A 14,578-nucleotide genomic window follows, 5' to 3' on the forward strand; every position below is an offset into this window, starting at 1 on the left:
AGGCTATTTGAGGTGAGCTGCCATTAAGAACAAACTCTGGAAGCAGGAGAGAGAACCACTGCATGCCCACAAAAAGCTCTCTCATTCCTTCCCCAAGAAAACGGGCGTCTGAGCTCGGGCCAGCCAGCCGGTGCGTCCCCGATTCCCGCAGCGGAGGGCTGGGTGGGCGTTTCTGAGGCTCGGCCCTCGTACAGCAGCAGGGTCAGTGAGCAGACTGGGAAGTGGAACGGCATGGCGCTAAGCGCTCTTTGGGATGGTGGCTAATTTAACAAAGTCCTGGGAGTAGTGACGAACTGGGACGTGACCCCCATGCTTTGGACGGACGTTGGGAGCCTCCCTTCTACGTAACACCTGTCTTTGTACAGTAACCCCGGGAGCGCCTTCTGTTGTCCAGCTGACTCCAGCACGCACTCGACATCTTGCACGTGGAGGCTGCAAATTTGGGCAAAAAACAAACAAAAAACGGAGCACAGTGAGCATTATTATTATTATTAGCACAGCCAGTTTAAACTGGTGAGGTGTTAACCACATTTGTACAAATAACAGTTTCTCTAACCCTTGAATCATCCTGCGTTTTTAATGCAGTCTGTTCATAAACATCAAAGCAAGAACACCAAAGCGGTGTGGGGTCAAGGACGAGCTGGGGCTCTGCGTGGGGACATGGCCGTGGGCCGTGACCTCGGGTGGCCTCCCCCCTGTTGATTCACCCTCGGCTGCTAGACAGTTGCTTCTCTGCGCCTGCAGATTGAGGCTTCAGTCTTAGGTACAAATGTGCCCCCTCCCATGGAATGGACATAAACAACAGGTTGACATCAGCTCTCCAAACATCACGAGGCAGCCAGACACAGCAGTGACCCTGAAACACGGAGTAGCGCCAGGCGTGACATCAGGGTCCTTCCTACATAACAGTTGTCTTTGTACAACCGCAGCGGCTCTGCTAAGTATATTGTGAATACAAAAGCTCGGAGTCGGAAGGGTTCGGGGGCTCCTGCCCTTTTCTGCAAACGGGAGGGACTCCGAGGGGACAGACTGCACAGCCGCCCTGTTTCGGGCCTTCTGACAACTGAGTGACGTTGTACTGATGTCAGCCATTTTCAGAAATAGGATTTATTGTTCGATGATAAGGCATGATTTTGGAGTCATAGCTGATTCGGGGTTCAGTTTGGACTCTTAGCTACATCTCTCCTCGAAAATTTTTAAACTTTTTGAGACTAGCATGGAAAGCAGGCATGCGGTGCCTTCGGTCTCACATGGTAAGGGTTTGAAAAAGGTCTGTACAGTGTCCAGCACAGTCCTGAGACCTGGTAGGACCTCAGGAAGTGTCCTCTTACGCGTTTGGAGGACGGGGCGCTGGGCGTGGAGATGTGTCCATTCCCGACCCGTGTGATTGTAAACGTTCCTGTTCTGGATGAAGGAGCTTCCAGTCAGGTGGACAGTAGATAGTTAGAGGCCCACTAATTCTGCTTCTAGAAACCCTCTGTAGGAAAGACGCTAATTACAAAAAATCAAGCTGCGTGAACAGTATTATAGCCTTGTTTTTAAAAGCGAAGTTTTAGACAGCCGAAGTTCAGTGCCATGAAGACCCGTAAGGAGACTGGTACTTTCCCTTCCTGCAACCGTTGTAAACTGGTTATGAAGACTGGCGAAAACATACATGTCAGTGATACGTTAACTGAAGAGTGAGGTGAAAAACATGGGTAGTATAAGGAATTTTCTTTTAATTCTAAAAATTTACTACCGGAGTATAAGAACACATTCTTTAAGAAAACAGTTTTTGACAGCGTGCAAGGACAAGTCTCACACTAATTAAAAAGGGACCGACATTTATTAAAACTTTTTTGCCTACATAGGATGTTCCAGAACCCAAACTATAAATACTGCCCTGATAGAACACGTCAAGGGCTGATACGGAGAGGTGCAATGATGACTGTCTCAGTAGTCCTATTTGCTAGAATTCGAGTTTTTCTTTTCAATTTTAGTAATTACCCTACTTTAAGGATTGAAATAAAAAAAAAGGCCTCCTTCCCTCTCGTGTATCACCTGTTTGTCTTTTTTGACAAATAAAAATCTATTTTAAAGTAAACCCATTTTCTTGATTGACTAAGAACATTTTTTCCCTATGTTTGCTTTCAACCCTCTTATTTTGAGAGTCTCATCAATCATCCAAGTAAAATTTGGAACAGAAAGTGTCCTCACAGCAAACATTCAAACAGTAATTATTATGTGCCGGGCAGGGTTAAAGGTTTTTATAATGCCTTAATTCATCCAGGGAGGTAGGCGCTGTATGAAGCGAGGAAACAGACCACAGGTGAAATGACTCGCCAAGGTCACACAGAGCTGCTGTGCGCAGCGGTGATTCCTCACCTTTCAGATGACAGTCACGCCTTACAGACCTGAGTTCCAGAAACTGAACTTGGCTCTGGAAAAGTAGTGAAGGGGGCACATCACATCTCAGCCTCACTGACGAACGCCGTGACCCTCTTGTTTGTGACCAAGCGGCAGCCACCATGTGTCGCCCAGAGGTGAGCGTTTCTGGCAGCGGGTGCTGCGTTGTCAGCCTGTTGTCACTACTAGAGTGGCTTCCTGTAGCTCGTCTGTTGGGACGCAACTTGTCCTTTTATACTGCTCTTTGCGACTTCACGACGTAACGTACTAAAGTCTTAAGTGCTGACATCTTTTGCTGCTAAGAATTTAGATATTCTAAATATGCTTTACAAACGAAGGCTAGTTTTAGATGAGAATGTTATTAGCTATGAGATAGCAGGCAACCAAAACTTTATCGTTAAGAAAGTCGTTATGAATCTAGGATTTTTACTAAAAATACGTTTCCCAGTCTTTATACGGAAATGTAGTTTTCATTTTGTGTGCAGGAATTTGAGTTATCCAGTGCCTTGCCTCCAGCAGACCAATGGACTGCGTCCTTGAGGTGAAACTCAAAACTGTGAACTACAGTTTTAAGGACGGATTCACAGCAAAATGACGTTGTACGGTTGTTTACCAAGCTGATGAAGACACCCAGAGGAGAGCGAGCCTGTGGGTTTCTCCCAACAGGTCCTCCCCACTGCTGTCCTCTAGGTGGCAGGCGTTGGACTGTCATTGAATTAACCGACCCCGTTTTCTTCCCCTGCAAGCAGATGAGTGGCTTAGGTTCTGAACAGTCATTACAGTCGTGGCATTGATTCGATTTAATTGTTACCACGAGCCAAATAGGCAGATGGGTCTTCTAACTAGTCTGCTATTTAAGGACCTTAATTAACACCACAAACCTCTTTAACAAACAACAACAACAAAAAAAACTTACTTCTAATAACCAGGCAGCCAAAATCATTTCTCTGAATTCCTGAAGTTTCCTTGGGTCACAGCACACACGCGTTTTTAGGTTTATTTCTTTAGTTTATAGTGCAGAGCTTGCTATTTGATGGGAATGTAAAGATACTGATTTTGTGCTTTAAAGGACACATAGATCTAACAGATACTCTTTAAAAAAAACGAATTGTCGGGATCTCGGTCATAAAAAGATTCAAGGTGATGGGAAACGCAGCCCTCTCAGTTGGGTGATGCTCACTTCAGGTGTCCCCGCTGTTGTGCAGCCTTAAATGTTTACTAAACAGGAAGGGCCCACGTGTCAAAAGTCACTAGTGGGTGCCCCATAAACACCAAGGAGAAGCAGAAGGCCCCCTGTTCTCTCCTTCTGTTCACTAACATGGGAAGGGGGCGTTACTCATTGCCGCTTTTTGGATTCTTCATCTATTGTTAATGTTCCAAACTTTAAAAATGAATTTGGCTGAACACAGACTACATGAAATGCTCCTGAGTCCCCCGTCATTCTTACCTTCGTCCTCCCTCTCCCCCTGTGGCACGTTGGCTGTCGTGGAGCTGAAAAGAATCCTGACCAGGAACCTCGTAGGGGCGTCCGTTTGGGGGAGTTGCAAGGTTACACAAACGCTAGAGTTGTACAACAAGCGTTTTCAAATTACAGCTCTGGTGGTGATTACTCGACTGTGCCGCTTAGGCGGAGACAACAAAAGGCTTGGAAGTAGGCAAACGAGATCCCTGTTGTAACCAAGAAACTGTGAAAGTCTGGTGTGTTCTGCAGATTCCGATTTTGAAGGGGCTTCATTTTAAATCGAATGATGGGGGGGCCGTCCTGGTCCGCCCCTGTTGCCCTTCCACGTGTGTATTTACGGATCGTCCCCCCTTCAGTTCCGAGAGCACTCAGGCTGGTGTGATCAGTTCTGTGGTCGCCCTCGTGACAAGGACAAAGCTGGCCACCCATCTCCCGTTGTGTAAATCAGAACAACCCATCCAGCTCTGCTCTTTAAAGTCCTTACTAAAGCGTACGCACACGTGGCTTTTTAAGCTACTATGTACTCCTTTTTTCTTCTAACAAAAAACTACCTGCAGGTTTTTCCTTTATGTGCACTTACTCTGGCCTATTGGTTTTTATTTTTTCATCTTTTAATTGCAGAATAATGGAGGCAGCAGAAAGGCAAGGTTGTTTGAAATAAAGGTTGGTAGCATTGCTTATGGAAATTTATGCCTTGGGATTTTACACTGCTCGTAAAGCCCACTGAAATGATGGCAGAGAAATCTATTTAAAGATTGCGTACCTTAAAAAAATAAAAATTGCATTTTATGTGACCATATCACTAATTTTAATGTCACGCTCTTTTAATTATGAGAACATAATGTTTTTCTCTATCATTTGCCTTTTCCTTTCCTTCCTCCGTTTTTTATTTCTTCCTTGGAAGCATCCTTCTCTCTCTCCCTGTCTCCCCAGCAGCCTCATTCTGGCTCTTGCTTTGTGACATGTGTCTCTGGATCCTGGATGGTTAGCTAAGTGAAGCTAGAGCAGAGATTCTGTAAGGCTGGGTGTCAAATTGCCCTAAAAACTAAGGAAAACTGCTGCCGGCTTCTTATTAGGAACATTAGTATTTTATTAAGCTCATAGCCATATTATACTGTCTGACAACTGTCCCCAAAATGATGATGTATGTCAGTCACTAAATGCTATTTTCTTATATCAGTCACTCAAGCTAACGGGGCAAGAAAGCAGAGGCTGCAACTGATTTCAGTAGGCCTTGGGGCTGACAAAGCCCAGGCCACTGAGAGACACCTCCTAGAGAAAGACTTCCTTCTGAAATATCAAGACCTGCAGAGACCTGAGGGCCCTACAGTCACAGCCAACAATCCATCAGCTAATCACAGCCCCAGAGGTTAAGATAACTGTTCTCACGGTGTTACATTAAAGCCTCAAACCCGTGAGGCCCCTGCGTGGTCCTGTCCCATTACGTATCTTTTACCGCCTCTGATCTTAAGCCCCTCTCCTCCCTGCCTGCTGTCCCCTCCTTTCTCATCACCTCTCTCTTAGATTAACCTGCAGACACAGAATGGAAATAATAACTGGACTACTTTTCCAGGGCAAATCACTAACCTTGCCGCTTCATTGTCGAGAGCAGAAACTTGTTTCTCTAAAGAAATCTATAGAGAACCTGAGATAAAAGTCGTTACAGACCAAACATTGTTCTCCAGTTATAGCAAATATCAAATTATAAATGAGAACTTAAAAGGCTTTTGGTATATTTTCACATTAAAGGGTTATGTTGTTTTTCTCAAGCGTCACTATTTAGAGCAATATGTAATCAATCACAGTGGGTCCATATATTTCTCTCTCCTCATCCCTTGGTTTTTAAGGCTTGAAACCATTGCAGAAAGCTTTCGGCATTGTTCTAAATGAAGTTGCCCTTTCATCCGAGCTGGGAAGAACCTGTTAGACCTTCAGCTCTTATGATCCATAGACATGAAACTCCAGGACAGAAGGAGCAGTTGGCTTCCTAGCAAACATTTGTTTCGCCTCTGGTAGGAATTCCACATGACTTACGTGAACAGGCCCACGAATGAGCCGAGCGGGGCCAGTGGCCGAAACAGCTGCGCCCTCTGCTTCTGTGATCTGAGAAACAAAGAATTCCGTCTTAGAGGGTTAAATAATAAGAGACCTTCATCTTCCATTTGGACACAACTGGACTAGGATAGAATTCTATTAATCAAAAGTGTATTTTTTTTTTTTTTTTTGTCCTTTCTTCCTGCAATTACTGGGGGCAAAATAATTTTTTTTCGAAATATCATACTGTTTAAGAGAACTTGACCTTGTACTTGGAGAAATTGCTAGGAGGGATAACCATGAAGCAAATTCTTATTGGCAACTTGCCAGGCTTTTTCATTCTATTTACATCTGAGAAAGGGTGGAGGCCACATGCTTTATTCCACGTCCCTGACCAAGATGAAGTGAGAGCTTAAGAAACTGGGAAGGAGCATTTACTGAGCACATCGTAGGTGCCAGGCTGTTAGAAGTGCTTTCTGTACCTTGTGTGGTTCATTCCTCACAAAAACCTTACATTGTTGGTACTATAGTTACCCCATTTCACAAATGAAACTAACACAAAGAGCATGAGTCACGTGGCCAGGATCACAAAGTCAGAAAGGGACAGAAATCTGAACCCAAGAAAACTTGACTTTGGAGCCGGCCCTTTTAACCACTGTGCTCTCCTGCCTCCTTGAAGTAACCAGGTCTACCTGGGTTAAATACCCTTTTACCATGAAGACTGTACAAAGCCCCTCCTACATACTAAGATCTCATTAAATAGAGTGAATGCTGACTTTTTCGAATGTAGAGATGAAAAGACTCCAGAAGAGTTATTTAACCAAGAAAGGATTCATTTCTAGTTACAGGGAGAGAGCTCTTAACAGTCTGACCTGCTACATGTTCAGAGGATTGCTCACCTGAGAGGTAGAGAGGGGCTCACCTACATCAGAACATTTCACAGACCCCTCCCCTGTCCTACCTCCCTGGCCTTTGGGGAAATTAAATGTAGCCTCTTAGGAATAGACCGAGGGTCTAAGGAATTATAAACTGAGTGTCCAACAAACCAGGAATCATGGGCAAAAGTATATGTTCATGTTCGGAAGGGGTGGGGGGCGGGGTTTGCCAGAAGAATTTATGGCCTAGGCTGTTTTTCTAGAAGTGGCATAGATGGGCCTTCGCTGCTCTGACCCCACTCTGATCTTATTCCACTAACCTCAGGTGTGTGTGTGTCTGTGCCAAGAAGGGGGTCTCCCTGGCTTGAGGGGAGGCTCAACCTCCGTCATCAGCATTGGCCCAGCATAAGAATAGTCACTTTTGTCCGATTGTGTGCAGCTACATCATTGCACTTCTCAAACTGAACTCAGAGGGTGACAGCTTCCTGAAACTCCTAACCGTCCTTGAGTGTATTTGGCTTTGCCTATTGGAGTGGTGACCAGTAATCTCCTTTCAAGTCACTTCCATGTGAAGCTGACCTCAGGCAAAGCCCCCTGCCCACACTGACTTACATGTAACTTCCAGAATTATTCAGAAGTGGGTTGGAATAATTCATTTACTCCAGAGTTTTCCCATGTGGAAAAGGGGGAAAATGCATGTTCATGGGAATTTGGGTTAAAGAGTTGAAGAGTTTTCCAAAAAATTCTCAGAGCCTTTCATGTAATGATGGGGATTGTGCATCTGTAACAGAGCACCAGTATGTCCCAGACTCAACATGACCACAAAATCCACGTTTGTAAGGCATACCCTGGCACTGCTGTGTCTCAGAAGTCCATAGTGACAATGGATCCTGACTGCAGAATGCAGCTGTACTACTTCCTGTGGTCTCAAACTGACCACTTAATTTCTCCACAACACAGTCTCCTCTTCTACAAATAAGTGATGACGATCATCATCATCATACCTCCTTTGTAATGCTGCTGTGAAGTCTAAATGACCAAATACATGTACCGACCTATCTCACGAGGTGTAATACGTGCGATGTTATGACTGTATAGCCTTCTGTTTACGTACTAAAAACTGAGGCCCCATATACATGGAAAGTGTACATTTCACAAGTGAAAGGAAGTTCCTTCTGACCTTTCTGTAATAAAAGGAACACGTAGTCAGGGAATAATATGGAGGCTTTGGGTTTGAGGGAGAACTCAACAGTTTCCAGTTTCAATCATCTGTCCAGTCAGCAGGGCCTGTCACGACGAGATGCAAATGTGGACTGTGAGTAACTGAAGGCGAACAAGAGAGAAAGGGAGATGTGAACAGTGGCAAGAACGCTTGTATCCATCTAATGTGGGCCAGGTTGAAAGAAAACGCCAGGCTATGTGTCATGCATAACAGGAGACATCAAACACTATTCCAGCTTCCTGGATGTATGTTACGGGAGGAATGAAGTTGGTGGGGACTGTCTAGCCGGATAAGAAGGTGAAGAGAAAGCCGTATCAGAAATGTCTTACGCAGCAATTGAAGAAGATACCTGTTCATTCCAACAGCCCAACACACCAGTATGCTTCCTGCTCTGGGTACAAAGCACAGAGGTCTGTTTGGAGCAATTCACAGTCAAACGGAGGACGAGACTGTAACAAACGAGAACAGATATGCTTCAGGACACGGCACTAGACTCGTGTGAGGGGACAGCAGAAAGTATGCCACCAAACAGGCAGGAGGTGACTGTCAGGTGGGAAGGCATGGGTCAGGGCTAGCCTGGCCCAGAGTGAGCTGATGCTCACTTGCGTGTGTGTCTGTGCAGAGTACACAGCACAGGAGGGAAGACTTCCACCGCGGAGCAAGGGATGGGGAGGCTGTGAGCGAGCCAGCCCCACGGACTCAAAACGGGAGGCTTGATAGCGCATCCTTCGGCGGCCGGGGCCAGAATGACTATATAAAGTGAGTGCCGCAAATCAGCGTTGTCGGGGCGCGCGCTCCCCCCGCCCGTTCCCTGCCCACACACACCCCCTCCACGGTTCAGGGCGAGCCCACGGTCTAAGGGAGAGAGAGGGCTCCTGACTGTAATCCTAGCACGTCACTTTGTTGAAGGCAAACACGTGGTCCAGAGGGAACTTATAAATCTCTCCTCCCAGGCAAGCCCGTGATGTTATCTGCTGGCAGCAGAAGGGTCGCTTCGAGGGGAGCTCCAGAAGCTCCCAGCGAGAGAGAGAGGGAGAGAGAGAAAGAGAGAGAGAGTGAGTGAGAGAGAGCGAGAGCGAGCGAGAGCAAGAGAGCAAGAGCAAGCGAAGGAGGCTGGGGAAAGAGATGGGGAACTAGTGTAACGGTCTAGGGAGCCATTCGGGGTCCAGCAGAGAGGGTGCTGGCTGCAGAAAGCAGGAAGGTCGATTTCAGGGTGCCAAGTGCCTACCTCCCCTGAGCGAGGAAGTCCAAGGGACAGAGAAACCAGGAGAGGTGGGAAAGGGTGGGCGTCCAAGGGAGCCCCTACGCAACCCCCTTAGGAATAAAACTGCCCCGCCAGAGGTCCCAGGTGGTGAAAGCCACGGCTGCGGCCGCCCGCCGCCTGTTGCCGGTTTGGCGTTTGGAGCGCAAGGAGAAGGAGGAGCAGGAGAAGGAGGGAGCTGGAGGCTGGACGCCTTCGCCAGCGGCGGCAGCAACGTGGAGTAACCGGGCGGGTTGGCGCGCTCCGGCCGGGGTGGAGGCCACAGCGCGCAGCTCCAGCACAGGATCTTCGCCTCCTCGGCAGGCGCTGCGGCCACCGCGGATCCGAGCGCGTCCCGAGCGCCCCGCGCAGCGCAGCCACCTCCCCGCGGCGCGCCAGGCTCGCCCTCGGCGCGCGCGCGCGCACCCCCCCCCCACACACACTCACACACGTGTGCGCTCCTCCGCTCCCGAGCTGCAGCAGCTGCTGCTCCCTGCGCCGCAGTGGACCGCGGGGCCGAGCCGCTCAGGCTTTAAATTTATAAATTACGGCCGCGCGGCCCTCGCGCAGCGCTCCCGGCGTCCCTCCCGCCTGCCAGCGGCCAGGCCCGGGGCCTCTTCATCTCTTCCCTCTTGGCAGGAGGAGCCGGGTTCAGATCCGCCACTCCGCACCCGAAACTGACACACTGAACTCCGTGTCCTCCTCGCAAACCCATTCCTGCCTAATAGCCCCTCGACTCTTTCCCTCCAGCCTCGTCGCTCCAGGAAAACTTTTTCTTACTCCCCCAAGTGAGGGTTCCCCTGCCCATCGTGTGTTAATATCTCCACTTTGGGAGCTACAGGCATTTTCTTTTTAAAGGAATTCGAGCAAGATACCTTTTTTTTCTTTTTGTCCTATTGGACATTGACTCGGTTGTTCGCAAAAGTTTCGCATTAAAAAACAGACAAAAAACAAAAAAACTACCTGATCTGTACTTGGAGACTGACTGGTTTCCTTTCTTTCTATTTTTATTTTTATTTTTTTGTATTTTTATTTTTACTTAATTTTTTTTTTCACCTTTAAAAAAAATGCACTACTGTGTGCTGAGCGCTTTGGGGCTCCTGCATCTGGTCACGGCCGCGCTCAGTCTGTCTACCTGCAGCACGCTCGACATGGAACAGTTTATGCGCAAGAGGATCGAGGCGATCCGCGGGCAGATCCTGAGCAAGCTGAAGCTCACCAGCCCCCCAGAAGAGTACCCAGAGCCCGAGGACGTGCCCCCGGAGGTGATTTCCATCTACAACAGCACCAGGGACTTGCTCCAGGAGAAGGCGAGCCGGAGGGCGGCCGCCTGCGAGCGGGAGCGCAGCGACGAGGAGTATTACGCGAAGGAGGTTTACAAGATAGACATGCCGCCCTTCTTATCCTCGGAAAGTAAGTACTGTTTTTTGCTTCTCTTCCCCGAGGCTTAGCGCTGCCCGAATCTCTCCAAACGGCCACCATTCCAGGGATCCAGGCATCGCCCTGCCCTGTGCCGCCCCGCTCGGTCTCCTCCTGCCCTTCCACCCACCCGCCTCCTCTCCGCTTCTGGGCTTGAGAACTTCAGCCTCGGAAGCGTTGCCTCCCGACTGTATTTCCTCCGTTCCTCCCTTCCCCTGCCTTCGCCTCCGTCCTTTCTAAGACGCTTTCCTCTCTTCCTCGCCCCTGAAATTCTGTGCTCGGCCACCACTAGAAGTCAGCTCTCTGTCACCCGAAAGGCGCTCCCTGGGGCCGAGTTCAGCAGGGGAATCTTGGTGGGTTTCTTTTCTTGGCCCCGATGGGCGTGGAGACGGTCCAGCTGGTGCATGAAGGGTTAAAAAAAAAGGTGGCTCAAAGCTAGGCTCTCGGGAAGGCGCCCCTCTCCGTGCCGACCTATCAAATGGCTCCCCCCGGCTTCCCTATTGTCTCGAGCTCCCCCCAAAATATCAGCATCGCCAAGACAAACCCGGTTTGGTGAAACCCCTCGAAAAACCCACCTCCGAACCCCCGATTCTTGGACCTATTGCCACAGCTAGGTGTTTACGTTCCCCAAAGGCCAGCTCTTGTAACCACGGCCCCTTTTGATGTCACCTGGAGTGTTGGGAAGGACAGTTTTGTTTCTGACGACGCTGAAAGGGATTTGACTTCACGTTATTTTCCAGAACCCACTCAAGTCTGCGTCCTTAAGCCCGCGGTCTAGCAGGTCATTTTTCTTACGCGTTTATTTTTCTCCCTCTTGAGCCCTGGGCTCCTGCAGTCATTTGGGCGCATTCCTGAATCTCAGATAGAGGAGAACACAGCCGATTTTAAAAAATAAAAATAAACCGGCTTCTCTGAGGGCAGTGTCTTCAAAACCAGCTGGCAGACAGTAGCAATGGGAGTGAAATGATTTATTGGGGAGTTCCTTGGGGGGGTGGAGGTGGGGGGGGCAGTGAGCTTAGCTTTAGTTCCAAGTTCTTTAAAAAAAATAAAAAAGGAAAGGAAAGAAAAGAAGCATCCAGTGGTACCTGAGAGGGTTAAATACCAGGAAGAAGAAAAAGAGAAAGAAAAGAAAAGCTTCCACATTTGCTTAGCCCAAACCCCAAGCTGTAAACTTCTCATTGGTTGCCCACTTCTGCCCACCCAGTTCCTTGCCCTGTATCTTGCTGGCCGCCTCCACAAAGTCTCTGTGTCTTTCCTAAATAGATGATATGCCCATCTTGATCATTTGATCCTCGAGGTTCCAGTGGCGGGGTGGAGCTCTTCTTCTCCAATACTTATTTTTAGTTTGACAAGTCGCAGCTCCGGGACTTGTCCTGCCTCCTCCTTGATGGCCTCAGGATGCCAGCCCACGTAGCTCAGCCCCATCCTCCCTCGCTTGTGCTGGGGCTTCTCCTCTTGTCCAAGGGCAGAGCAGACGCAGGGGACCCTGGCAGGCAGGACAATTTTATGACTGTCATCATGGCACCATCCACTGCAGTGCTGATAAATACACCCCACCCTGGCTATGCCCTGAAGGAAGCAAAGCTTTCTCTCTGGGGTGGAGCCAAGGAGATATGAGGCAAGAAAGATTCATTGTAATTAGTCCAAAACCACCGAGACCGGACAGGGGTTGAGTCAGTTTGCTTTCTCCAGCACGTGCACACGTTCTGCTGGTATTTGGGCAGACAAACAAGTATGTGGTAGAGAACCTGAACACGCCATCCCTCTAGGGTGTTTACCTGCAGAATCGCTAATGAGTTGCCAGCACTTTTTAACTGAGGAGGTCTGAAGTCGTCATTAGATAGGTGTGGAGAGAGTAAGTTACCCAAGAGGCTGCTCAGGCTTTGTTCTTTCTAGTGTATTTCTGTGCAGAGAGAGGGCTGATGATCTGACCCAGGTTCATGGTCATCACCGAACTGGAAAAATCCTCCCAGTGTTAGGATTTCAGAAGATGGCATCTAAGATAAGCATATGGATATTCTTCCCTCCTCCGCCCCCAGCCACCCAATAAATTAAAACTTCTAACAAGTCCAGTGTAAAAAGTATGTACTATCAGCTTTCATACAAAAATACAGGCTTCTTAAAGCCTGGCTTGTGTGTGGAAGTTTAGGAGCAGAAAACCATATTAACAGCAGACGCGATCTCACTGTGCGAGGGCTGGGGACAATTTTATAGAAAAGTAGGTTAACTGATTTTCCAGCACTTTCTAGTTATACTGGAGTATAGTAAACCCTTCCAAAAAAAAAAAAAAAAAAAAAAAAAGGAAGAAAAGAGAAAATCACTCCACCATATTTTTTAAAGAGCAAATTGAAAGGAGAGCACCAGCTTGTATACCAAGCTCCCCCCGCCCCCAGGACCTCAGCAGTAGCTCTGGGGGGCAGGGTGGGGGCAGCTGTCATGCCATGCAGTGACTTGGGGGAGGGTCATAAGCCTCGGGGCCGAAGGCATGGGAAAGATCACTGGTTCATTTTTTACCACCAGCTTATTAGTGTTCAGGGAGTGACTGCAGCTCAAATATTACAAATATGCTCTAATTATACTCAATGAGCTATATATCATTATGGATTGCTGATAGTCCTTTGTGGGACATTTTATACAGCTCAGACAAAATATTTTTAGCAATGTGGATATTTAAAAGTAAAAATATAAGAGATATTATATATGCCTTCAGGCATATTTTGTCTTAAATATTATCCTTGGCCCAGCGTACTATATAAATACAGTAAATATGAATAGAACTGGCCAGTTGCCAATCTCCTAGGATGAATTTTAGTCAAGAAAGGTATTTATGGGATATAAATAATACTGTGTCAACATTTAAAGAAGGAGTATGATTAGTTTTGAATTTATTCATATTGATCTTTTCACATGCTGTTAGTTTGAGGCTCAGAGTGGAGCTGTGTTCGGTTTCCCGATAGTTTACCTAGTGGGAACTGGTGGATTTCTTGTTCTTTTGACAATCCGTTTGAAGTTCAAGACACACCCATTCAAAAGACATTGCACAAGGCTTTAGAAATTTAGCGAGAGGAACTTCCTGAACCAGACAAGGTGTCAAAGAATTGGCCACTGCCATCTGTAGAGACTGGGGCAGTCAAAACCTGAAAGAAACCCAAAGTTCCATTTTCTGTCTTTCCTCTCCCTTTTTCACAGTGACAGATCAGGCACTTGTTGTGATTCTAACTGTGGTGACTTCACACACACACACACACACACACACACCAGTCTCGGGGTACATTTGACAATATCCTGAGACACTTCTGGTTGTCCTGACTGAGAGTGGAGAGGGGCTATAGACATTTAGTGGGTAGAGGCCAGAGATGTTGCTACTCACCCTAGAATGCACAGGACAGCTGCCTCCCCCACCCCACCTCCCCATAGCAAAGAATTAGCCAGCCCGAAGTGTCCTGTGGATGGCGTCCATGCTGAGAGGCCCTGATGATCCCACTAGTTGTTTGGGGTTACTGAATTCTGCTAGGAGTACCATTTTGTAAGTAATCACCTAAAAATAAAATATCTTTATGATCAAGGGGACCTTAAAATGAGAGCAGTGAATAGAAAGATAATCAGTTAGTTATGTTAATTAAGTAAGAGTATGATTTCGACCATTTTGTATAGTGTATGCTTTTTTAAATGATCCTAAAACATCTAAATGAGAGGCATCCAAGCTTCCCATTCATTTAACCCAAGGAAAGGCACGGCCCCGCCCATCCGTAACTTCAGTCAGCAACAATGTGTGATGTTAGTCAGAACAAAGAGGCGTTGAGAAATTATCTTGGATTTTCCTTGCCAAGCAAATAAGCAATACATGTTCATGAAGAGTGGATTCTCCAAGCCAGGCAACCAAAGAAAGTAACGAATCATGTTGGTTTATTCTATCGTATTGAATTAGATAAACTAAAATA

The 14,578-nt window shown here is 47.4% G+C and overlaps 1 protein-coding gene and 1 long non-coding RNA gene across 5 annotated transcripts in view; one reads left to right on the forward strand and one right to left on the reverse strand.

The window, feature by feature from the left end:
• Positions 1–333: 333 nt before the first annotated feature.
• On the reverse strand, positions 334–8,816 carry LOC149992325 (uncharacterized). 2 transcript variants are annotated; one of them, XR_016508267.1, is made up of 3 exons: positions 8,328–8,816; positions 5,882–5,950; positions 334–432 (listed from the first exon to the last, which is right to left on the reverse strand). It is a non-coding gene; the product is annotated as an uncharacterized LOC149992325 (long non-coding RNA). The 2 variants fall into 2 exon arrangements; XR_016508268.1 differs by having other exon boundaries at positions 8,206–8,816.
• An 852-nt stretch (positions 8,817–9,668) lies between these two features.
• TGFB2 (transforming growth factor beta 2) overlaps positions 9,669–14,578 on the forward strand; it is a 62,201-nt gene continuing 57,291 nt past the window's right edge. For all 3 annotated transcript variants that reach the window (XM_090263321.1, XM_090263322.1, XM_090263323.1), the window contains exon 1: positions 9,669–10,631. In XM_090263321.1, the coding sequence (XP_090119447.1) occupies positions 10,286–10,631 (346 nt within the window). In that variant the 5' untranslated portion in view covers positions 9,669–10,285. The remainder of the gene's footprint in view (positions 10,632–14,578) is intronic.

This window comes from Furipterus horrens, unplaced genomic scaffold, assembly GCF_987537825.1.
Source record: "Furipterus horrens unplaced genomic scaffold, mFurHor1.1.pri manual_scaffold_15, whole genome shotgun sequence".
Classification (NCBI taxonomy): domain Eukaryota; kingdom Metazoa; phylum Chordata; class Mammalia; order Chiroptera; family Furipteridae; genus Furipterus; species Furipterus horrens.